The following is a 25,256-nucleotide window of genomic DNA, read 5'->3' as shown; positions in this document are numbered from 1 at the left end:
ATGATTGAGTGACTGAGCACACATATCATCTGATAGGATGCAATGAGAAGAACATGGCCAAAATGCATAACTAAGTCTAAGCAGGAGAAACATCAGACAAACCCAAATTGAGGAATATTGTTCAAAGATTACACTGTCTTATAATCTTCTAATTTTTAAAATTTTCATTTATTTCTTGGCTGTGCAAGATCTTCACTGCTGTGCAGGCTTTTCTCTAGTTTCGGAGAGCAGGGATTACTCTCTAGTTGCAGTGTGTGAGATTCCTATTGTGATTGCCTCTCCTGTTGCAGAGCAGAGGCTCTGTGGTGTGCGGGCTTCAGTGGTTATGGCACATGGGCTCAATGGTTGTGGCGCCTGGGCCCTAGAGCACAGACTCAGTAGTTGCGGTGCACCAGCTTAGTTGCTCCACAGCATGTAGTATCCTCCCGGACCAGAGATTGAACCCACTTCTCCTGCATTGGCAAGCGGATTCTTTACCACTGAGCCACCAGGGAAATCCTTCAGATGTTGCAAGTTAAGAAAAGAAACTGAGAAAGTGTTTCGCTTTGAAAGAGACTGAAGATATATGAAATCACAGTGTGTTATCCTGGATTGAGTCATTTTGCTCTACAGAAAATTATTTAGAAAATAGGTGAAACTCAATTGGGGTCAAGCAACAGTGCTAGTTTCGATGGTTGAAATATAACTGTGTAGAGTATTCTTGTTACTAAAGTATTTGGGAATGATAGAGCATCATGTTGGCAACCTACTTTCAGTGGTTCAGAGAAAAAAAATGTTTATTTGTACTATTCTTGCAAATTTTATAAATTTAGACTTATTTCCAAAGAATAAAAGTTTGTACTTAATAAATAAATCATACAGTTTTACTGCTTTAATTTAGCTGATAATGTTAAGCTATAAATTAAAACACAGACTGAGTTGAAAATTAAACTGGTTCTGAGAACCTTACCCAGAGAAAGCCCATGCATTCAGAGCTCAGATGACCGCTGTTAACTATGTACTCAGGCCTCTGGTGTCTCTTCCCCACACATGGGTCTCTGAGCCACATTCCCTGAAACAATAAAGGAAGCTGGGATTGGCAACCATAAACGGTGCTCATGTTTACTTGTGAGCTGATGATCCTCGTCTCTGGAGTTCTGTTCCTGGGCTGGAACTGCCATAGTATTAAGAGGAAGAGGGGCTGTGGCAGTCTTACAGGGAGGAGGGAGTGACTGAGTTCAGAGTGTCCATGGGAGGAGGAGAATTCAGGAGCCTCCTATATTGCCATCTTGAACAGACCTTAGCATGGACATTTTAACAATATTAGTTTTTCTGATTTGTGTTTTCTCCAACTTCTTTTAACATCTTTTTTCCATTATGCAGGTCTTTCACTTCCTTGCTTAATTCTTAAGTTTACTATTGTATTGATGATATTGTAAGTGGGGTAGTTTCCTTTATTTTTTTCAGATGTTTCATTATTAGTATATAGAAATACAGCTGATTTCTGTATATTGATTTTTATGTCTTGCTGAGTTTGTTTCACTCTCACTGTTGTTTGGTTGATTCTTTGGAATTTCTTACATGTAAGTTCATGTTATCAGCCATTAATGACAATTGTTTGTTCCCATTTTGGATGCCTTCTGTCTATTTTATTCTTTGGTCTTACCCAGTTGCTCATTAGGATTTCCATTACTATGTTGAATAAGAGTGCTGAGTAGTCACCCTTGGCCTGTTCCTGATCAGAGAGGAAAAACTTTCAGTTTTCCACCAATGAGTATGATGATGGCTTCCTTGGTGGCTCAGATGGTGAAGAATCCATCTGCAATGTGGGAGACCTGGATTTGATCCCTGGGTTGGGAAGATCCCCTGGAGGAGGGCATGGCAGCCCATTCAGTATTCTTCCCTGAAGAATCCCCATGGACAGAGGAGCCTGGCGGGCTACAGCCCATAGGGTCGCAAAGAGTCAGACACAACTGAGCGGCTAAGCATAGCACATGGGCTTGTTGTATTTGTCCCCTATATTGTGAGGCACATTCCTTCAGTACCCAATTTGTTTAAGTTTTGTTGCTGTTTTTAGATAAAAGACAAGATTTTTATTCATGTACTTACAGGAGTGTTCACAGAAAAATGTGATTCAAAGAAGCAGTTAGAATCTGGGGCATAAATACCATATTAATGGGGGAGAGAAGAGGAGACCACTTATGAGAAAACAATGAGTTCAGGAAAGAGAAATATGGGCCGTTAGAAGGTTAGATGTGAGACATGATAGTTTTCTGATGTCTGTTTAGACAGTTTCTTATGCTGGTGCCAACTTTTTTTTTTTTTTTTTTTTTTGGCTGTGCTGGATCTTCACACACGGGCTTTAGTAGTTGTGGCACACCGGCTTAGTTGCTCTGAGGTGTGTGGAATTGTCCCACACTAGGGATTGAACCCATTTCTCCTTCATTGGCAGGTGGATTCTTAACCACTGGACCACCAGGGAAGTCCAGTGTGCCAACGTCTTGTTTTCTGTCAGAGGAGCCAATCTTCCCTGGTAATTTCTCCCAGAGGGAAGCATTTATGATGGATGAATTTAGGCAGATAAGAGAATCTTTAAAAAAAAAAACAAAAAAACAAAAAACTTTTCACACTGATATATTCTTTATCCCTTCACTTCTAAAAAACACTGCTCTCTGGCAGGGAAGTTCTAGGCAGACCTGGGTAGACCCCTTGACATTGCAGTATTTGTTTGTGGGTTAGAATGGGCCTCAGGGGTGTATTTCTCCAGGTTTTAGTCAAATCTGATAGTTCAACACACGCTTCTTGGCTCGTTGTGGTGGTGTATCATCTGATAAAATTTCTAAAGCACAGAGTTGACATTTTTGACCTTTTCAAATCCTCTGTTTCTCTTCTCCAACACCACACAAACCTTCAGGATTATGGTAGTTCCTGACATCTTATTCATATTCTTTTTAATCATGAAAAGATATTATATTTTATGAAATTTTTTTTCTGCATCTATTGAGATAATCTTGTGATATTTATCTTTCATTCTATTAATGTGGTGTCTCACTTTGATTGATTTATGCTTTGTTGAACCATTCTTGCATCTCAGGGGTGAGTACTACTTGGTCATGGTATAATCTTTTTGTGCTGTGATTTGGTTTGCTAATGTTCTGTTGGGAGTTTTTGCATCTGTATTCATCAAGAATATTATTCCATCCTTTTCTTTTTTGTAGTGTCCATATCTAGCTGTGGTATCAGGGTATCTTGGTATTTAATAACACTAGCCTCATAGGATGAGTTTGGAAGTTTTCTGTCCCCTTCAATTTTGGGGAAGAGTTTGAGAAGAATTGGCTTTAACTCTTCCTTAAATGTTTGGTAGAATTCATCTATGAAACCATTTGGTCCTGGGGTTATCTGTGTAGAGAGGGTTTTGATTCTGATTCACTTTACTTACTTGTTATTGATCTTTTCAGATTTTCTGTTTCTTCATGATTCAGTCTTGGTAGGTTTTAGGTGTCTAGAACTTTATCCATTTCTTCTAGGTTTTCCAATAAATTCGTATATAATTGTTCATAGTAGTCTCTTATGATTCTATGTATTCCTGTAGTGTCAGTTATTTCATTTTTTATTTCATTTATATGAGTCCTCTCTCTTTTTCTTAGTGAGTCTAACTAAAAATTCATCAATTTTGTGGTGTTTTTTTTTTAAACCTAGACTTTTGAAATCTAAGATTTGTTGATTTTCTTCTATCGTTTTTTGTGGTCTCATTTGTGTCAGCTCTGATTTTTGTTATTTCCTTTCTTCTGCTAACTTTGGGCTTAGTTTCTTCCTCTTCCTTTTAGTTCCTTAATATGTAAGGTTAGGTGGTTTGCTTGAGCGCTTTTTAAATTCTTAATATATGCATTTATTGCTGTAAAATTCCCTCTCAAAACTAGTTTTACGGAATCTCAGAGGTTTTGTTTGTTGTGTTTCCATTTCATTTGTTTCAATATATTTTTTAATTTCCTTCCTGTTGAATGGAATGTCCTATAAATATGTTAAGTCCCTTTGGCCCAATGTATGGTTCAAGTCCAACTTTTCTTTTTTTTTCTGTCTAGATGATCTAGCCTTGTTGAAAATAGGCTATTTTCAGCAATAGACTATATTAGAAGTCCCCTACTGTTCTTGCATTGTTATATATTTCTCCCTTTAGATCTGTTAGTATTTGCTTAATATGTTTAGGTGTTCTGATATTGGGTGAATATATATTTACAATTGTTTATTCATCATGAATTGACCCCTTTATCATTATATAGTGACATTCTTTGTCTTGTTACCATTTTTGGCATACAGTCTATTCTCTTTGATAAAGTATAGCTATCCCTGCTTTCTTCTGATGTCAGCCTGCATAGGATTTGCCTTTCTATTCCTTCACTTAGAGACTGTAGGTCCTTAAAGCTGATATGAGTCTTTTGTAGACTGCATATAATTTGAGCCTTGTTTTTCTTATCAATCCAGCCACTCAGCCTTTTGATTGGTGAAATCAATTCATGTACTAGTCATCTTTTTAATTGCTTTCTGCTTATTTTGTATCTCCACATATTCTTTTCCCCTCTATTCTTGCCTTCCTTTGTAAATTTGTGATTTTTTTTGTGGTGGTATCCTGTTTCTCGTTTCTTCTTTTCTTTTGTGAATTTATTCTAGGTTTTTTACATTGTGGTTAATGTGAGGTTTACATGAGACATCTCAGCTAATAAAGTCCACTTAAAGCTGGTAGTAGCGTAACTTTGATAGCCTACAAAAGCTTCGTACTTTTACTCCCTCTTTTATATTTTTGATATCATTTTTTACCTCTCTATATATATGTTCATTAGCACATAATAACTATAATTATTTTAATACTCTTTTCCTTTAGCCATTATACTTTAGGTAAGTAGCTTAACATACCATTTATTATAGAATCAGAGTTTTCTAAGTCTGATTGTATATTTATTTTCACCAATGTGTTGTATACTTTATGTTTTCATGTTTCTCATTAGTGTCTTTTCATTTCAGCTTTAAGAACTTCTTTCAGCATTTCTTCAAGGCATGTTGAGTGATAATGAAACCCCTCAGCTTTTGTTTGTCTGGGAAAGTATTTTTCCTTCGTATGTGAATGATAACTTTGCAGACATATTTTTTCTTTCAGTCTTCGGAATATGACATTTCATTCTCTCCTGGTCTATAGAATTTCCACTGAGAAATTTGTTGTTGTTGTTCAGTTGCTCAGTCGTATCCAACTCTTTGTGACTCCATGGACCACAGCACGCCAGGTTTCCCTGTCCTTCACCATCTCCCAGACAAACAAACCAAAAATTTTCCCTCATTATATTTTGTAGTTTCTGTAAAGATTTTCATATTTTCATGCTATAATTTGTTGTACTGAAACTGTTAGGCCGTGTTTCGGAGAGCTCTAAAGAGCCTGGTCCTTTATGATTCAGCACAGAAAAGAATTCAGCAAGAGGAAAAGTGAGAGATAAGTGATTTATTAGAATATGTCACTTGTGAGGCTTAGAAGCAGATGGGCGAGGGGGTGTTGCACCCCAAGAACTTACTAAGATACAGTTTTATAATCAATGAAAAAGTGGAAATGGGGAAATGACCACTTTCTTCCTCATTCTTGATTAGATGTCCTGTTTCCATCATCAGCTCTTCCTCAAGATTAAGCAGGGCAGTATTTTTGTCCTTACATTGTCAAGCCAGGATCATCACCAGTTCAATCCAGTCACTCAGTCATGTCCGACTCTTTGTGACCCAATGGACTGCAGCACACGAGGCTTCCCTGTCTATCACCAACACCCAGAGCTTGCTCAAACTCATGTCCATTGAGTTGGTGATGCCATCCAACCATCTCATCCTCTGTCATCCCCTTCTCCTCCTGCCCTCAATATTTACCAGCATCAGGGTCTTTTCCAATGAGTCAGCTCTTCACATCAGGTGGCCAAAGTATTGGAGTTTCAGCTTTAGCATCAGTCCTTCCAAAGAATATTCAGGACTGATTGCCTTTAGGATGGACTGGTTGGATCTCCTTGCTGTCCAAGGCACTCTCAAGTGTCTTCTCCAACACCACAGTTCTAAAGCATCAATTCTTCAGTGCTCAACTTTCTTTATGGTCCAACTCTCACATCCACACATGACTACTGGAAAAACCATAGCTTTGACTAGACAGACCTTTGTTTGCAAAGTAATGTCTCTGCTTTTTAATATGCTGTTTAGGTTTGTCATAGCTTTTCTTCCAAGGAGCAAGCATGTTTTAATTTCATGACTGCAGTCACTGTCCGCAGTAATTTTGGAGCTCAAGAAAATAAAGTCTGTCACTGTTTCCATTGTTTCCCCATCTACTTCCATGAAGTGATGGGACTGGATGCCATGATCTTAGGTTTTGAATGTTGAATTTTAAGCCAGTTTTTACACTCTCCTCTTTCACCTCCATCAAGAGGTTCTTCAGTTCCTCTTCACTTTCTGCCATAAGTGTGGTATCATCTGCATATCTGAGGTTATTGATATTTCTCCCAGCAATCTTGATTCCAGCCTGTGCTTTATCCAGTCTGGCACTTTGCATGATGTACTATGATGTACTCCGCATATAAGTTCAATAAGTAAGGTGACAATAGACAACCTTGACCAGTTTGGAACAGTCCATTGTTCCATGTCCGGTTCTAACTATTGCTTCTTGACCTGCATACAGATTTCTCAGGAGGCCAGTAAGGTGGTCTGGTCTGGCATTCCCATCTCTTTAAGAATTTTCCACAGTTTGTTGTCACACAGTCAAAGGCTTTAGCATAGTCAGTGAAGCAGAAGTAGACGTTTTTCTGGAATTCTCTTGCTTTTTCTATGATCCATCAGACATTGGCAATTTGATCTCTGGTTCCTCTGCCTTTTCTGAATCCAACTTGAACATCTGGAAGTTCTCAGTTCATGTACTTTTGAAGCCTGGCTTGGAGAATTTTGAGCATTACTTTGCTAGCATGTGAGATGAGTGCAATTGAGCAGCAGTTTGAACATTCTTTGGCATTGCCTTTCTTTGGGATTGTGATCAAAACTGAACTTTTCCAGCCCTGTAGTTGTTGCTGAGTTTTCCAAATTTGCTGGCATATTGACTGCAGCACTTTAACAGCATCATCTTGTAGAATTTGAAATAGCTCAACTGGAATTGCATCACCTCCACTAACTTTGTTTGTAGTGATGCTTCCTAAGGCCCACTTGACTTCACATTCCAGGATGTCTGGCTCTAGGTGAGTGACCACACCATGGTAATTATCTGGGTCACTAAGATCTTTTTGTATAGTTCTTCTGTGTATTCTTGCCACCTCTTCTTAATATCTTCTGCTTCTGTTAGGTTCATACCATTTCTGTCCTTTATTATTTCCATCTTTGCATGAAATATTCTCTTTGTATCTCTAATTTTCTTGAAGAGATCTCTACTCTTTCGCATTCTGTTGATTTCCTCTATTTCTTTGCATTGTTCACTTAGGAAGTCTTTCTTATATTTTCTTGCTATTCTTTGGAACTCTGCATTCAGATGGGTATATATTTCCTTTTCTCCTTTGCCTTTAGCTTCTCTTTTTTTCTCAGCTATTTGTAAGGCCTCCTCAGACAACCATTTTGCCTTTCTGCATTTCTCCTTTTGGGGATGGTTTTGATCACCACCTCCTGTACAATGTTATGAACTTCTGTCCATAGTTCTTCAGGTCATGGCACTGTGAAAAAATTATTTCAGGTCTCAGTACAATAAGGATCTTTACTTTGAAATGTCACCTTTCCATAAATTACTGTTTTGTGTGTGTGCAAAAAGCATGTCCTGGGGGTCATTAACTTAGTGCACTGGGCAGCATGTGGGTCTCACACCACCATTGTTTTATTATTTTGGGGCATGTCTCATGTTGTGCTGCATGGTTTATTAGCAGGCACACAAGCCTGCTTGGTTTTGTGGTTAAACAAACCTGCTTTCTAAGTGATCATTAACTTACAGGGGTCTACTGTATTTTTTTTTCTACTTACAATCCCCTATTGGTGTTAACTATTTAATCACCTACTTTGTTTCTTTATTCTGTCCCTATTGATACCTTTAAAATAATTTAATTTTCTGAAATTTGTTGTATTGAATTTGTATCAAATTTCTAAAACTTTTATTTTGGATACTTTCATTTGAATATTCTGTGTACATGATTATTTTGCTCTTTTACTCTAAGAACTGTGGAAAAAATGCCAAATAAAGTTGCAGATAGTATGCATCCTTATCTTTGTCTGACTTTTCAGTTGAACACTTTCCATGTTTCACCATTAAGCATACTATTTGTTACATGTCTTTGTAAAAATACTTTTTAGAAAAAACAAACATATAAGCATGAAGAATACGTAGTGGCTGCCAGAAGTTTAGAGTGGTGAGAGGTTTTTATTTCAAAAGGGTAGTATGAAGTAATTTGGGGGTCTGCAGTTCTGTATTTTGAGTACAGTGGTGGTTACACAAATCTATGCACTTGTCAAAACTCATAAAAGTGGACAAAATGAACTTTTGTGTGTGTGTGTATACATATAAAGTAAAAATTTAAGTCTCAGTAAATGATATCTTGCATGTTTTTACTTAAACGTTTGCATTTCTTTCCATTCTAGTCAACTTTTTCAAATGTGTTTGAATTTTTTCTTTTTATTACACTACTACTCAGTTCTATAGCCCATTTTAAGTTTTTTTTCCTTTTATTGCTTCAAAGATCTTATTAATTCTTCTTTTCTTTCAAATAGTAAAAATATAATTTCTTGGTTATTTGCTTTTAACGTCTTTTAAAAACTAGAGCTGAGTTGTTTGCTATTTTTTATTATAAAATGTTTCACATTAAATGTGTGGGTTATTTGATGTCACAACTTCTCATCTCTATTTTCCTTTACTAACTTGGTGGTTTACTTTATAAGCATTTCAGACCTTGAATCCATATGAACCTGTATCAAATGTGATCTTTGTTGGGAATGACTTGCTGTTTGGAATATTCCTTTCCTTCCCTGGTTGTTTTGAGATGCTACATTTATTATACTACATTTAAAATATACTCTTAATCATGGTTATTGTATTACCATGAAGCAGATGCCAAACTATTTTAAATAATTGAGCAATATTATACATATTGAGATTTCTCTTAGGCAATTTTCTCCTTTTTGAAATGCTTTCTGGCTGTTTGTTGTTCAGTTGCTAGGTCATGTCCAACTCTTTGTGACCCATGGACTAGAGCATGACAGATTCCTCTGTCCTTCACTGTCTCCTAGAATTTGCTCAAATTCATGTCCATTGAGTTGGTGATGCTATGTAACCACTTCATCCTCTGCCACTCCCTTCTCCTTTTGCTTCAGTCTTCCCAACATCAGGCTCTTTTCCAGTGAGTCGGCTCTTTGCATCAGGTGGCCAATGTATTGGAGCTTCAGCATTAATCCTTTCAATGAATATTTAGGGTTGATTTCCTTTAGGATTAACTGGTTTGATCTCCTTGCTGTCCAAGAAACTCAAGAATCTTCTCCAGCACCAGAGTTCAAAAGCATCAATTCTTTGGTGCTCAGCCTTCTTTATGGTCCACCTCTCACATCCGTGTATGATTACTGGAAAAACCATTGTTTAGACTATATGGACCGTGGTCAGCAAAGTGATGTCTCTTTTTAATATGGTGTCTAGGTTTGTCATAGCTCTCCTTCCAAGGAGCAAATGTCTTTTAATGTCATGGCTGCAGTCACCATCTGCAGTGATTTTGGAGCCCAAGAAAATAAAATCTGGCACTGCTTTCATTTTTCCCCTCCTATTTGTCATGAAGTGATGGGACCAGACGCCATAATCTTAGTTTTTTTTTAATATTGAATTTTAAGCCAGCTTTTTCACTCTCCTCTTTCACCTTGATCATGAGGCTCTTTAGTTCCTCTTCACTTTCTGGCATTAGAGTGGTATCATCTGCGTATCTGAGGTTGTTGATATTTCTCCTGGCAATCTTGATTTCAGCTTGTGTTTCATCCAGCTTGGCATTTCACATGATTTACTCTACATATAAGTTAAATAAGCAGGGTGACAACATACAGCCTTGATGTACTTCTTTCCTAATTTTGAACCAGTCTGTTGTTCCATGTCCAGTTCTAACTGTTGCTTCTTGACTGGCATACAGGTTTCTTAGGAGACAGGTAAGGTGGTCTGGTATTCCCATCTCTTGAAGAATTTTCCACAGTTTGTTGTGATCCACATGGTCAAAGACTTTAGCATAGTCAGTGAAACAGAAGTAAATGTTTTTCTGGAATTCCCTTGCTTTCTCTTTGATTCAACGAATGTTGGCAATTTGATCTCTGGTTCTTCTGCCTTTTCTAAACCCAACTTATACATCTGGAAGTTCTTGGTTCACATACTGCCGAAGTCTAGCTTGAAGGATTTTGAGCATAACCTTACTCGCATGTGAAATGAGTACAGCTGTACAGTAATGTGAACATTCTTTGGAACTGCCCTTCTTTGGAATTGGAATGAAAACTGACCTTTTCCAGTCCAGTGGTCACTGCTGAGTTTTCCAAATTTGCTAACATATTGAATGCAGCACTTCAAGAACATCTGGCTGTTTAATTTAGATTTAATTTTATTCCAGATGAAGTTGAGAATGCTTTTGTAATGTACACAATACTTTAAAAAATCAAAGAAAAGGAGTAGATGCAAAAATTAGTTGAGATTCTTATTGGAATTTTGTAAAAAATACTGAATCTACCTCTGAAAGGATTTATCTCCCTTTTTCTGAAGTAATTTTAATGTCACAAATGAAAGAATATATTTATATATATGCGTGCTATGTCTCTTCAGTTGCCTCCCACTCTTTGTGACCCTGTGGATTGTAGCCCGCCAAGTTCTTCTGTCCGTGGGATTCTCCAGGTGAGAATACTGGAGTGGGTTGCCAGGCTCTTCTCTGAGATGATTTATACATAAAGGAAGACTGTTTTCTTTTGGATTGTGTCCACTTAATTTATCTACAATTTTCATTTATTGCTTTCATGATTTTAACTTGCTTTCTTGTCTGCCACCCCCAATCTCCGCCAGCTTTCCCTGATAATATAACTCTTTTATTGTATTAATGGGATCTATTTCCTAGTATTTATTTATTTCATTTGACTGTGCTGGGTCGCCAGATCCTCGATCTTCCTTTTGGCAGCTGTATCTTCAGTTGTGGCATGTGAACTCAGTTAGTGGCGTGTGGGATCCAGCTCCCTGACCAGGGATTGAACCAGTCTCCCTGTGTTGGAAGTATGTAATCTTAACCACTGAACCAGCAAGTAAGTCCCTATTTCCCAGTATTAAAAAAAAAAAGTGAAACTGACGTACAGTTTTCCTTTACTTGACTGTATGTAAATCTGCATTCTTGGCTGCACAGAGAACTGGGCTGTAATCCATAACTTTGGGAAAAGTCCCTGACCGGCTCTAGCTGCTTCAATTACCTCAGGTCCAAATCTTCCACTGCCAGGTGTGCTGGACTCTCAGCTAATCCCAACCCGCTGGTCGGCGAGACTAAAGGGAAACCTAGTTCTGGTGGTCAGCGTAGACTGGCGGGCCCTACGTGTGGGCCATCTGCGCATGCCTAGTTCCACCTTTTCCCTCTATGCATTTCCGCCTCTGCTTCTGTTTTTCTCCAGCGTGCCTGGGAAGCGGTTCCGGGGCTGCTGAGTCTATGCACTCTTCTGGGGCCAGTGCCCCTCGGAGACGAGTGAGAGGCGAGTGAGCTCAGGATGGCTGGTTGAGGACTGAAGGGGTTCTGTGTAGTTTAGGGAGTAGGAGGGAAAAGGTCAGTACCCGTGGCGGGGAGCAGCTCCGTAGGCCCCTGGGACAGCGAGAAGGGGGCGTCTCCATTGAGAAGAGTGGGTCGAAGTCCCTGACAGACTAGCCCGAGCCCTGAGTTGGCGCCGCTGCGCGAGAGGCCGTTTCTAAGGGCTCAGGAGGAGGGGTTTAATATACAGACTAGAGGCGGCGGCTAGCGGGCGGCCCGGAGCGGGGCGGGGCTGCTGGGCGAACGCTTGCTGGGGAGGGGCGAGTGGTGCGGGGCGTGGGGTCTTGGAAGAACAGCCACCAGTCGGGGCTGATCAGTTAGCTTTGTACACAGACTCCGTTCCTTTGGTTCTCCGTTTATCCTTTTTGGATTCCAAACTGCTCTCCAGTCATGTCCATTACTTCTTGTTTGTGTATGTTGTTTCTCTCTTCTGCTTCCCTTAGCATTCAGGAGAGATAGTCAAGAATTATCTGGTTTTTTGTCTCTTTGGATAAATTTCTTTCTCTTTGTTTCTGAAGATTCGTGCCTTGTTCAGATCAGTTAGTGGCGAAGACTAAAAGATCTGACTCATAAGCCAGTACTGTTTACACTTTTCCATACAACTAAAAGCAAGTGTTTTGTAGAAGAGTCTTCTGTGAAATGGCAACAACGATAAAACATGGGTCTTTATTTAAAGCACTGCTTTTTATAGCTTTCTGTGGAGTCACTAAGCAAAGGTTTAGTAACGTTAGTTGGGAAGTTAAACAGCCTAGTCCTGAGTTTCTTTTTCTTTCTTCTTTAGTCCTAAGTATTCTTTTTTTAACAACAGTTTTGGTGTAATTAATATTCCTTCATTGTGTGTATTTTTATTTGTTTTAATCAATTTTATAATTTAAAAAATTTTGTGAACACCAAGGGAGATTTAAACTGTTATAAAATATCCGTAGGCAGTAAATACTTAACTCTGAAAAAATTTATATCCAAGAGCTACATGGTAATAGTAGAGTTGTATTAGGTAGGTGGTCATCAACAATATATATCCCTGTCTTTGAAGGTCAAAGGGACATTAACATTTTTTTCCTTATCTAGTGGTGTGTTTAGCTTTATAGGAAAGGAGAATTCAGGAGCTGCCACACAGGCCGGATCTTTCATGACTCCAGTCCTCTTCTAACCCAGTGTATCTTCAGAGTTGTCTACATTTTTCCAAGAACAGCTGAAAATGAGTAAACTCCAGGTGAGTTTGTTCATTCATTCCTTTGTTTAACTGTGGACTTTGTGAGATTTTAAGAATCCATACATTAAGATGGGAAATCAGTAATAGATAAAAAATGAACTTCATAGAAAATATAAAGATAGCAAATCAAGAGCAGAATCAAGTTGGCTTATATATACTGATCATTTATATAACACAGTTTCTAAGTTAACCTGCAAATAGGTTTCTGATGTTTCTGATAACCATGGCAGAAAGGGAGACACTGTATTTTGGATACAAAAAGATTCCTTTGAAGACCCAACAGAGTCTTACTGGAAGATACCCTTTTTGCTCTTAACCTAGGGACATGTAGTAAGTAATTTCCAGGGACAGCCCTGAAATGAGTGCCTCAAACCATTCCTTACTGAGGGTAAAAGGGTTAAAGAGATGTTCAAATAATGAATTTTATGATAGTCGTACTTATTTTTAGAGTATGTTTAGAGGAATAAATGGCCTGCATGCCTGTTACAAAGCTATTGTATCTTAGCCAAGCTGTGCGTAGAAGTCCTGAAACAGATGGTTCAAAGTTAAATTCTCTGGTGAATGTTTCTGAGTTCTTCAGTCAGATTTCATCCCATAGCATTCTGTCTTGTTTCTTCTCCACTTTAGAATCTATTCAGGTAAAAGTCACCAGTGACTTAATTGTAGTTGTCTTCCTTGAACAACGCTGCATTACTGACTGCTCTCTCCTGGAAGGTCTCCTTTGTTCACTTCTGAAACCACTCTTCTGATGGCTTTTTCTTGGGGTACTCCTCATTGTGCCCCAGAGTTTAGTTCTGAGTTTAGTTCCAGCTTCTGTTAGACTTCTCATTTTACCCCCACATTGGAAAAATATGTAGATAGTTGAACAATACTATATATTGTTTGGGGTGCTTTTTAAAAATACATAAACTATTTTAATGTATCTGTGATACAGTTTTCTGGTTCATTAATAATTTGAAATCTATTGATACATAGTTTTATTCCTTTTAATACCATATTTTTCCATTCTCAATATTCTATTGGTAGGTATTTAGGTACCTACCTAAATTTAGGTAGTTTCGATTTTTTAGTAATATAAACTGTGCTACTATGAGTATCCTTGTCACTCTCTGCACAAATACAGGTGTGTCTCAGACTCTAGAGCAGTGCTTCTCAAAGTGAGGTTCTTTGGCTGGAAGCAGCAGCATCACCCGGAAACTTGTGTGAAATTGCAGATGCTCATACCCTATCTCAAACCTGCTGGCAAAGAAATGGAGGGGTAGGCTCAGTAGTCTGTTTTAACAGGGTATGCATGTGATGCAGATAGTTGCTAAGTTTAAGAATCACTGCTCTAGGGTTCTGTGATTAATAGGTTTGAGTTATAAGATATGAAAATCAAGATTATTTTCCCTCCCATCTTTCCAGATATAAAAATTTCTTCCTCCGTAATAGGTGAAAAACTTTAATTTTGTGACTGATGATTGTGGTTGTACAGCTTTCATAAGTGTATGGCATTTCAGGTTTTGCACTGAGTTTTGTATGCATTCCCTATGTATTTTAAATGGTAATCTTTTGTTAAAACTGTTACTAATTATCTTTTCACAGTATGCTTTTTGTCTTTTCATTTAATAGTATATTTTCTGAAACTTTTATATTGTAATACAATCCTTTTGTGCTTTCTGTTTTTTATTCTTGTCTTCCTTACCCCAGGGGCCTAATGAAATTTTTTATTTTGTCTAAAAATGCCAAGCATGTTTTTTAAAAAAAAAGTATTTAGTACCTTAAGCCATCTGGAATTAAAAAATATATATATATATATATATAATGTGATTAAAGGACCTAATTTTATGTTACCCATCTGTAAAAAATAAAGAGCACAATAAAAGGATAACATTTCTTGACCAAGCACTAGCAAAACAGATATGAGTAGGAGTACCTGCCACATGTCTTCATTATGAAAGCTGCTGGCTTAGACTGGGTAGATTTTGTCATGTTCACAAAGTATCTATTGAGAGGCATGCAGGTTTTATTTACATTCCCACCAACAGTGCAAGAGGATTTCCTTTTCTCCACCCCCTCTTCCAGCATTTATTGTTTGTAGGTTTTTTGATGATGGCCATTCTGACCGACCGGTGTGAGGTGATACTTCATTGTAGTTTTGATTTGCATTTTTCTATTAATTAGTGATGTTGAGCATCTTTTCATGTGCCTGTTGGCCATCTGTCTTCTTTAGAGAAATGTCCATTTAGATCTTCTGCCCATTTTTTGATTGGGTTTGTTTTTTGATATTGGAGAATGCTTAAGGTCTACTCTCAGCAAGTTTCTGCTATACAGTACTGTATAGTTAAGAATAGTCAACATACTGTACATTAGATTCTCCTAAATTATTCTTTTCTATCTTTTTTTATTGGAGTATAATTGCACTACAGTTCATTTACCATGAAATGAACCAGTTTTATATATATACATATATATCCCCTCCCTCTTAAACTTCCTTCCCACCCCACCCCCATCCCACCCATCTAGGTCATCACAGAGCACTGAGCTGAGCTTCCTGTGCTTTATAGCAGATTTACACCAGCTGTCTGTTTTACACATGGTAGTGTACATACATGTCAATCCTAATCTCCCAATTCATCCCACCCTCCCCTTCCTCCCATGTCCACATGTCCATTCCCTACATCTGCTTCTCTATTTTTGCACTGGAAATAGGTTCATCTGTACCATTTTTCAGTGGCAGCCCACTCCAGTACTCTTGCCTGGAAAATCCCGTGGATGGAGGAACCTGGTAGGCTGCAGTCCATGGGGTTGCTAAGAGTCGGATACGACTGAGCAACTTCACTTTCACTTTTCACTTTCATGCATTGGAGAAGGAAATGGCAGCCCACTCCAGTGTTCTTGCCTGGAGAATCCCAGGGACAGGGGAGCTTGGTGGCTGCCATCTATGGGGTCGCACAGAGTCGGACACGACTGAAGCGATTCAGCAGCAGCAGCAGCAGTACCATTTTTCTAGATTCCATACATATGCGTTAATATATGATGTTTATTTTTCTCTTTCTGACTTACTTCACTCTGCATGATAAACTCTAGGTCTGTCCACATTTCTACAAATGACCCAGTTTCATTACTTTTTGTGGCTGAGCAAAATTATTCTTCTAATAACTGAACATTTATACCTTTTGATTTACATCATTCCATTTCCCCTTTTTCCTAGCCCTTGGCAACCCCCATTTCATTCTTTCTGTGAAATTGGCTTTTATTGGTGGTGGTGGTGGTGTTTTTAGATTCCACGTGTAAGTGATACCAATAGTATACCTTTCGTTGTCTGACTTATTTCACTTAGCATAATACTCTCAAAGTCCATTTACATTTTTCCCAATGTCAGGATTTCCTTCTTTTTATAGCCAAATAGTATTCCATTGTATACATCCATTACATTTTCTTTATTCATTCTTCTTAAACATTCATTCATTCTTGAATGTTTCTCCCTTGGCTATTGCAAGTAATGCTACAATGAACATGAGGGTACAGATATCTCTTTAGGATAGTGGTTTTGTTCTTTGGGGTTTATACCCAAGAGTGGAATTGCTGGATCATAAAATAGTTCTATTTTAAATTTTTTCAGGAGCCTCCATAGTGTTTCCATAATTGCTACACCAGTTTGCATTCCCACTAACAGTGCACAAGGCTTCCCTTTTCTCTGAATCCTTGACAGCATTTGTTATCTCCTGTCTTTTTGATAATAGCCATTTTAACAAGTGTGAGATGATACCTCATTGTGATTTTGTTTACATTTGATTAGTGATTTTGAGCACCTTTGGCCATTTGTATGTCTTTGGAAAAATGTTTATTAACGTTCTTTGGCCATTTTTAAATTGGATTATTTGCTTTCTTGCTTTTGAGTTATATGAGTTCTTTATGTATTTTGTATATTATCAGAAACATGTCTTGGGAATATTTTCCTATAGGTTACCTTTTCAATTTTCTTGATTGTTTCCTTGGCTGTGCAGAAGCTCTAACGTTTTTGTTTGTTTTGGCCACACCACGTGGCATTGTGGGATCCTAGTTCCCAGACCAGGGGATTGAACCTGCGTCTCCTACAGTGGTAGCTTAGAGTCTTAACGCCTGGACCACCACGGAAGTCCCCCAAAGCTCTTAGATTTGATGTAGCCCTGTTTGTTTATTTTAGCTTTTTTTGCTTGTGCTTTTGGTATCTTATCCAAGAATCATTGCCAGGAATAATGTCAAGGAGCTTCTTCCCTGAGTTTTCTTCTAGGGTCTTTTGTTTAAGTCTTTGATCTATTTCAAGTTAATTGTTCTGAGTGATGTAAGATCAGGGTCCAGTTTTATCCTTTTGCAGGTAGATATCCAGTTTCCTCAACACCAGTTACTAAAGAGATTATCCTTTTCATGTTGTGTGTTATTGGCACCCCCTCAAAAATCAATTAACTGTGTTAAGTGTGGTGTGGGTTTATGTTTAGGCTCTCTTTTCCACTTTACTGCAACTATTTTTATCACACATGATTCTCCCTTTCACTGTAATTAGTATTCACTTAATGTAACTGAACTGGTTCTTAACTCATCCATTCAGCAACCATTTATGAATATTTATTATGTGTCCTAGAATAAGATATAGTTTTTATAAGTAGCAATTCTTAGAATTATGTCAGGCATTTAGTTTTTATATTATTACAAGTCTTATGATAGAGACTTGTATCCCTATCAAGGTGGGCTTCCCAGTAGGTCAAATGGTAATGAATCTGCCTGCAATGCAGGAGACCTCGGTTCGATCCCTGAGTTGGGAATACCCCCTGGAGAAGGGCATGGCAACCCACTCCAGTATTCTTGCCTGGAGAATTCCATGGGCAGAGGGGCCTGGCGAGTTACAGTCCATGAAGTCACAAAGAGTCAGACACAACTGAGTGACTAACACTTTCACTGTGATAGAGATATAAACAAAATCCTGTTTTGTTTTCCTTAGGATTTTTTTTTCTAGTCAAAAATTAAGAGGTGGACCTTTTAAGCTTAAGATTACTGTTTTTTATGTTGGGTGATTTAATCTATTTTCATTTATTGTTGTTTGGTTTTAGGCCCTCTGTCCTACAGTGTATTTACTTGCTGTGCTTTCTTGTTGGTTGTTCATACATGTTTTATTGATTTATTTTATTTTGCTTTGTTTTTTTGACACTGAGTCAGCTTACAATGCAATATTCTATTTTAACATAGGATCCCTAAGTGATACTGTGTTTCTCCACCCTACCTTACTTCTCCACCTTACCAACTTACTTTACTTCTCAATCAGTGTACTATCCCTCTTCAGATATTTAAGCAGTGTCAGCCTTAGTACTTATGATACGTAGCTACATCAACAGATACCAAGATTTTTATCAACATATTCTCTATTAGCAACTTAAGAAAATATCACATTTTTAAACCTTTCCTTTCAGAAGATATAAATTATCTTGTTGTAAAGCCCTGTAGCTACTGGCTGTCAACTTACTGGCAGATATTTATTGCTGATTTTATAAATTCATTCACTGTTTCATATATTCCACTTTCCCCTTTTTTGAAGTCTGATTTTTTAATTCTGTTTTGTGCTATATCATGATACAATAAAGTGTATAAGATGCATTCAATATAAGTGTATACAGCCTTTTTTTAAAGACACATATATAAATCATAGTAACTACCAACTAGGTCAACATGCTTAATATTTCCGCCACCCCTTAAGGTTCCTTCATGACTTTTCCAGTCTTTAAGAACAACTTTTCTTCCCCTTTGTGGTGCTTGTCTATCATTATTTATTAATTTTGCCTGTTATTGAAACTTAGATGTATACAATTTGTATGTACATTTTTATATGAGGCTTTTTTCATCAAATATATGTTAGATTCATCCATGTTGCTGCATGTACCAGTAGTTTATCTCTGGTATTGCTGCATAGTATTCCACTACATGAAAAGACAATTTACTTACCCATTCTCCTTTTTCTTTTTCCTTTTCTTGCCACTTTTATTCAACATATTATTGGAAGTCTTAGTCACAGCAGTTATATAAGACAAAAAGAAAAGAAATCCAAATGGGAAAGGAAGAAAGAAAACTTACATAATTTGCATATGACATTATACCATATATAAAAAATCATATGGGCTTTCCAGGGCAGTGCTTGTGGTAAAGAACCTGCCTGCCAATGCAGGAGACGTAAGAGAAGGAGTTCAAACCCTGGGTCGGGAAGATCCCCTGGAGGAAGAAATGGCAACCCACTCCAGTATTCTTGCCTGGAGAATCACATGGACAGAGGAGCCTAACAGGCTACAGTCCATGGGATAGCAAAGAGACACACACAACTGAAGTGACTTAGCACACAGCACACAAAAAATCCTATAGATGCCACCAAAAATAGAATAAGTGAATACAGTAAAGCTGCACAATACAAATTAACACATAAAATCTATAGTGTTTCTATACACAAAAAATGATCTATCAGAAACAAATTAAGAAAACAAGCCCATTTATAATTGCATCGAAAAATAAGATATCTAGGAATAAATGAATGTACCCATTTATCAAAACTTATCACATAATACATTAAGATTTGTGTATTTTGATCTTTTACCTAACATGTAAAATAAATTGTAAAAGAAAGTTAAAAACACTGACTAGATAAATTTCAGTTCAGTTCAGTCTCTTAGTCACATCCGACTCCTTGAAACCCCATGGACTGTAATACGCCAGGCTTTTCTGTCCATCACCAATTCCCAGAGCTTGCCCAAACTCATGTCCATCGAGTCAGTAATGCCATCCAACCATCTCATCCTCTGTCATCCCTTTCTCCTCTTGCCTTTAGTCTTTCCCAGCATCAGGGTCTTTTCCAGTGACTCAGTTCTTTGCATTAGGTGGCCAAAGTATTGGAGCTTCAGCTTCAGCATCAGTCCTTCCAGTGAATAGTCAGGACTTTAGGATGGACTGATTGGATCTCCTTGCAGTCCAAGAGACTGTCAAGAGTCTTCTCTAACACCTCAGTTCAAAAGCATCAATTCTTTGGTGCTCAGCCTTCTTTATGGTCCAACTGTCACATCCATACATGACTACTGGAAAAACCATAGCTTTGACTAGACAGACCTTTGTCGGCAAACTAATGTCTCTGCTTTCTTGTCTTTTTTTTTTTTCTTTTTTAATTGAAGGATAATTGCTTTACAGAATTTTGTGGTTTTCTGTCGTACATCAACAAGAATCAGCCATAGGTATACCCATGTTGCCTCCCTCCCGGTCCTCCCTCCCCATCCCACCCTTCAGCCTGTCACAGAGCCCCTGTGTGAGTTCCCTGAGTCACATGGCAGATTCCCATTGGCTGTTTATTTTACATATGGTATTGTAAATTTCTATGTAACTCTCTCCAATATCTCCCCTTCTCCCTCCTCTCCTCCCACCGTGTCCATAGGTCTGTTCTCTATGTGTGTTTCTCCATTGCTGCCCTGAAAATAAATTCATCAGTGCCATCTCTTCAGATTCCATATATATGTGTGAGTATGCGATATTTATACTTCTTTAAGTTACTTCAGTCTATATAATAGGCTCTAGTTTCGTCCACCTCATTAGAACAGATTCCATTGTATTCCTTTTTTATGGCTGAGTGGTATTCCATTGTGTATATGTACCACAGCTTCTTTATCCATTCATCTGTTGACAGACATCTAGGTTGTTTCCATGTTCTAGCTATTGTAAATAGTGCTGCAGTGACCATTGGGGTACATGTGTCTTTTTCAGTTTTGATTTCCTCAGGGTACATGCCTAGGAGTGGGATTGCTGGGTCATATGATGGTTTTATTCCTAGCTTTTTAAGGAGTCTCCATACTGTCTTCCACAGTGGCTGTATCAGTTTACATTCCCACCAGCAATGCAAGAGTGTTCTCCCTTTTCTCCACACCCTGTCCAGCATTTATTGTTTGTAGGTTTTTTGATGATGGCCATACTGACCGACCGGTGTGAGGTAATACTTCATTGCAGTTTTGATTTGCATTTCTCTAATAATGAGTGATGTTGAGCATCTTTTCATGTGCTTGTTAGCCATCTGCATGTCTTCTTTGGAGAAATGTCTCTTCAGGTCTGTTTCCTAATTTTATCGGGTTTGCTTTTCTGGTATTGAGTTGTATGAGCTGCTTGTATATTTTGGAGATTAATCTTCATCGGTTGTTTCATTTGCTATTATTTTCTCCCATTCTGAGGGCTGTCTTTTCACCTTGTTTGTGGTTTCCTTTGCTGTGCAAAAGCTTTTACGTTTAATTAGGTCCTACTTGTTTATTTTTGTTTTTATTTCCATTACTCTAGGAGATGGGTCCTAGAAGATCTTGCTTTGATTTATGTCATCGACTTTTCTGCCTATGTTCTCCTCTAAGAGTTTAACAGTTTCTGGTCTTAAATTTAGGTCTATAATCCATTTTCAGTTTATCTTTGTGTATGGTATTAGGTAGTGATCTAATTTCATTCTTTTGAATGAAGTAGCTGTCCAGTTTTCCCCACACCACTTATTGAAGAGGCTCTCTTTGCCCCATTGTATATTTTTGCCTCCTTTGTCAAAAATAAGGTACCATAGGTGGATGGGTTTATCTCTGGGTTCTCTTATCTTGTTCCATTGGTCTCTATTTCTGGTTTTGTGCTAGTACCATACTGTCTTGATGACTGTAGCTTTGTAGTATAGTCTGAAGTCAGGAAGGTTAATTCCTCCAGCTCCATTCTTTCTCAAGACTGCTTTGGCTATTAAGGGTCTTTTGTGTCTCCATATGAATTGTGAAATTTTTTGCTCTAGTTCTGTGAAAAATGCCATTGGTAATTTGACAGGGATTACATTGAATCTGTATTTGCATTTGGTAGTATAGTCATTTTCACAATATTGATTCTTCCTACCCGGAACACGGAATATCTCTCCATCTATTTATGTCATCTTTGATTTCTTTCATCAGTGTCTTATAGTTTTCCATATACTTTTGACTCCTTAGGTAGGTTTATTCCTAGATATTTAATTCTTTTTGTTGCAGTGGTGAATGGTATTGGTTTCTTAATTGCTCTTTTTGATTTTTCATTGTTAGTATTAGGAGTGCAGGTGATTTCTGTGTATTGACCTTGTATCCTGCGACTTTGCTGAATTCACTGATTAGCCCTAGTAATTTTCTGATAGTTTCTTTTGGGTTTTCTATGTATAGTATCATGTCATCTGCAAGCAGTGAGACTTTTTATTCCTCTTTTCTGATCTGGATTCCTTTTATTTCTTTTTCTTCTCTAATTGTTGTAGCTAGGACTTCCAAAACTATGTTGAATAATAGTGGTGAGACTGGACATGCTTGTCTTATTCCTGATCTTAGAGGGAATGCTTTTAGTTTTTCACCATTGAGAATAATGTTTGCTATTGGCTTTTCATATATGGACTTTACTATGTTGAGTTAGGTTCCTTCTATTCCCATTTTTTGAAGCGTTTTTATCATAAATGGAAGCTGGATTTTGTCAAAGGCTTTTTCTGCATCTATTGAGATGATCATATGGTTTTTATCTTTCAGTTTGTTGATATGGTATATCATGTTGATTGATTTGCATATATTGAAGAATCCTTGCATCTCTGGGCTAAACTGGACTTGATCATGGCCTGTGAGCTTTTTATTGTGTTGTTGGATTCTGTTTGCTAGAATTTTGTTGCATCTATCTTCATCAGTGATATTGCTTGTAATTTTCTTTTTTCGTGTTGTCTTGCCTGGTTTTGGTATGAGGGTGATTGTGGACTTACGGAGTGAGTTTGGAAGTGTTCCTTCCTCTGCAGTTTTTTGGAAGAGTTTCAGAAAAATAGGCATTAGCTTTTCTCTAAATGTTTGATAGAATTCCTCTGTGAAGCCATCGGGTCCTGGGCTTTTGTTTTTTGGGAGATTTTTGATCACTGTTTTGATTTCAGTGCTTGTAATTGGGTTGTTCATAATTTCTATTTCTTCCTGGTTCAGTCTTGGGAGGCTGATCTTTTCTAAGTATCTGTTCATTTCCTCTAGGCTGTCAGTTTTACCAGCATATAGTTGCTCATAATATTCTCTTATGATCCTTTGTATTTCTGTGTTGTCTATTGTAACCTCTCCTTTTTCAATTCTAATTCTATTGATTTGATTTTCCCCTTTTATTCTTGATGAGTCTGGCTAAGGTTTTGTCAATTTTGTTTATCTTCTCAAAGAACCAGCTTTTAGTTTTAGTAATCTTTGCTATTGTTTCCTTCATTACTTTTTCATTTATTTCTGCTCTGATTTTTACCATCTCCTTACTTCTGATGACTTTGGGGTTTTTTTGGTTCTTCTTTTTCCAGCTGCTTTAGATGTCGAGTTAGGCCGTCTATTCGATGCTTTTCTTGTTTCTTGAGGTATGATTGTATTGCTATAAACTTCTCTTTACAAACTGCTTTTGCTGAATCCCATAGGTTTGGGGTCGTCGTGTTTTCATTGTCATTTATTTCTAGGAATCTTTTTATTTCCTTTCTTATTTTTTCAGTAACCTCTTTGTTATTTAGTGATGTATTGTTTAATCTCCATGAGTTTGTGTTTTTTGCTGTTTTTTTTCCTGTAGTTGCTATTTAGTCTCATAGCATTGTCACGGAAGATACTTGATACAATTTCAATTTTCTTAAATTTACTAAGGCTTGATTTGTGGCCCAGGATGTGGTCTATTATGGAGAATGTTCCTTGTGCACTTGAGAAGAAAGTGTATTCTGCATTTGGATGGAAAGTTCTGAAGATGCCAATTAGATCCATTTGGTCTAATGTTTCATTTAAGCTTTGTGTTTCCTTATGGTTTCTCTGTTTTCATGATATGTCCATTGGTGAAAGTGGGGTGTTAAAGTCTCCTACTATTATTGTGTTGCTGTCTGTTTCTCCTGTTATGCCTATCAGTGTTTGCCTTATGTATCAAGGTGCTCCTTTGTTGGGTGCATAGACATTTACAATTGTTACATCTTCTTCTTGGATTGATCCCTTGATCATTATGTAGTGTCCTTCTGACAGATTGTTGTTCAGCTGGGAAAAATGCTGGGATCCTTGGCCTCCGAAGGAGAGGAAATCAATCCAAGGCCAGTAACAAGGCTTGATTACTCAGAGTTTTTGTGTAATAAAGTTTCATTAAAGTTACAAAAGAGATAGACAGAGCTTCTGACATAGACATCAGAGGAGGGCAGAAAGAGTGCCCCCTTGCTAGTCTTTAGCAAGCTGTTTCATGTCTGTTAGAAAGCTATCAATCAGATAAGAGAGACACCTCAAGGCCAAGGGAGTTTCACCAAGCCCCTCTCCCACAATATGCTTTTTTGAGATAGGATGGAACGAGCTGTGTCATCGAGAAGCCATAAAACAATTCATATGAATACCAGTTTGTTGAGCTATTATCAGCCCAAGGTTTGAGAAAAGATAAAAAGTTAGTCTGTTAGCATTAAGTGAAACCATTTTGAAGAAAGGCAAATTACAAAGCAAATACATAGTTTCATCAATATAAACTTAAGATAAATATTTCCATAAGAAAAACTCATTGGTTAGCTCAAGGTTTGAGAAAAGTTAAGTTCAGGTGGAACTGGGTGTCATCTTGGCAACACAGAATTTTAAGAGAAACCTTTAAATTTTGTATAGAGAAGGAAAAAATTCTGACACTTGTAGTTTGTTTCCTCCTGTCGCTTAAGGGAGAGATAAAAATGTCTGACACTTGTGGCCTGTTTCCTCCATTTGAAGACCCCTGGCCTTCCTGCCTGTTACCCTCTCACTTCTTTGTCTCTTACAACATTATTTAAAGTCTATTTTGTCTGAAATAAGGATAGCCACTCCAGCTTTCTTTTGTTTTCCATTCACATGGAATTTTTTTTCCATTCTTTTACTTTCAGTCTGTATGTGTTTCTAGGTCTGAAGTGGGTCTCCTGTAGGCAGCGTAGGTATGGGTCTTGTTTTTGTATCCATTCAGTCAGTCTGTATCTTTTAATCTGTCTGCATTTCAGTTAATTGTTGACACACATGTTCCTGTTGGCATTTTCTTGATTGTACTGGGTTTATTTTTGTGGGTCGTCCCTCTCTCTCTCGTGTCAGTCTGCCTCAGGGCGTCCCTCTCTCTCATGTCAGTCTGCCTCAGGGCGTCCCTCTCTCTTATGTCAGTCTGCCTCAGGGCGTCCCTCTCTCTTAATGTCAGTCTGCCTCAGGGCGTCCCTCTCTCTCGTGTCAGTCTGCCTCAGGGCGTCCCTCTCTCTCGTGTCAGTCCGCCTCAGGGCGTCCCTCTCTCTCTCGTGTCAGTCCGCCTCAGGGCGTCCCTCTCTCTCGTGTCAG

The 25,256-nt window shown here is 37.9% G+C and overlaps 1 protein-coding gene across 1 annotated transcript in view; it reads left to right on the top strand.

Annotated features, from left to right (window-relative positions):
• The first annotated feature begins 12,165 nt into the window (after positions 1-12,165).
• Positions 12,166-25,256, top strand: part of ZNF33B (zinc finger protein 33B) — a 50,691-nt gene continuing 37,600 nt past the window's right edge. The window contains 2 exon segments of the mRNA XM_043925587.1: positions 12,166-12,741; positions 12,828-12,960. Of these exon segments, the coding sequence (XP_043781522.1) occupies positions 12,946-12,960 (15 nt within the window). The 5' untranslated portion in view covers positions 12,166-12,741; positions 12,828-12,945.

This window comes from Cervus elaphus, chromosome 15, assembly GCF_910594005.1.
Source record: "Cervus elaphus chromosome 15, mCerEla1.1, whole genome shotgun sequence".
NCBI lineage: Eukaryota > Metazoa > Chordata > Mammalia > Artiodactyla > Cervidae > Cervus > Cervus elaphus.
Note: the sequence above shows the minus strand (reverse complement) of the source record. Positions and strands in the feature narration are given on the sequence as shown.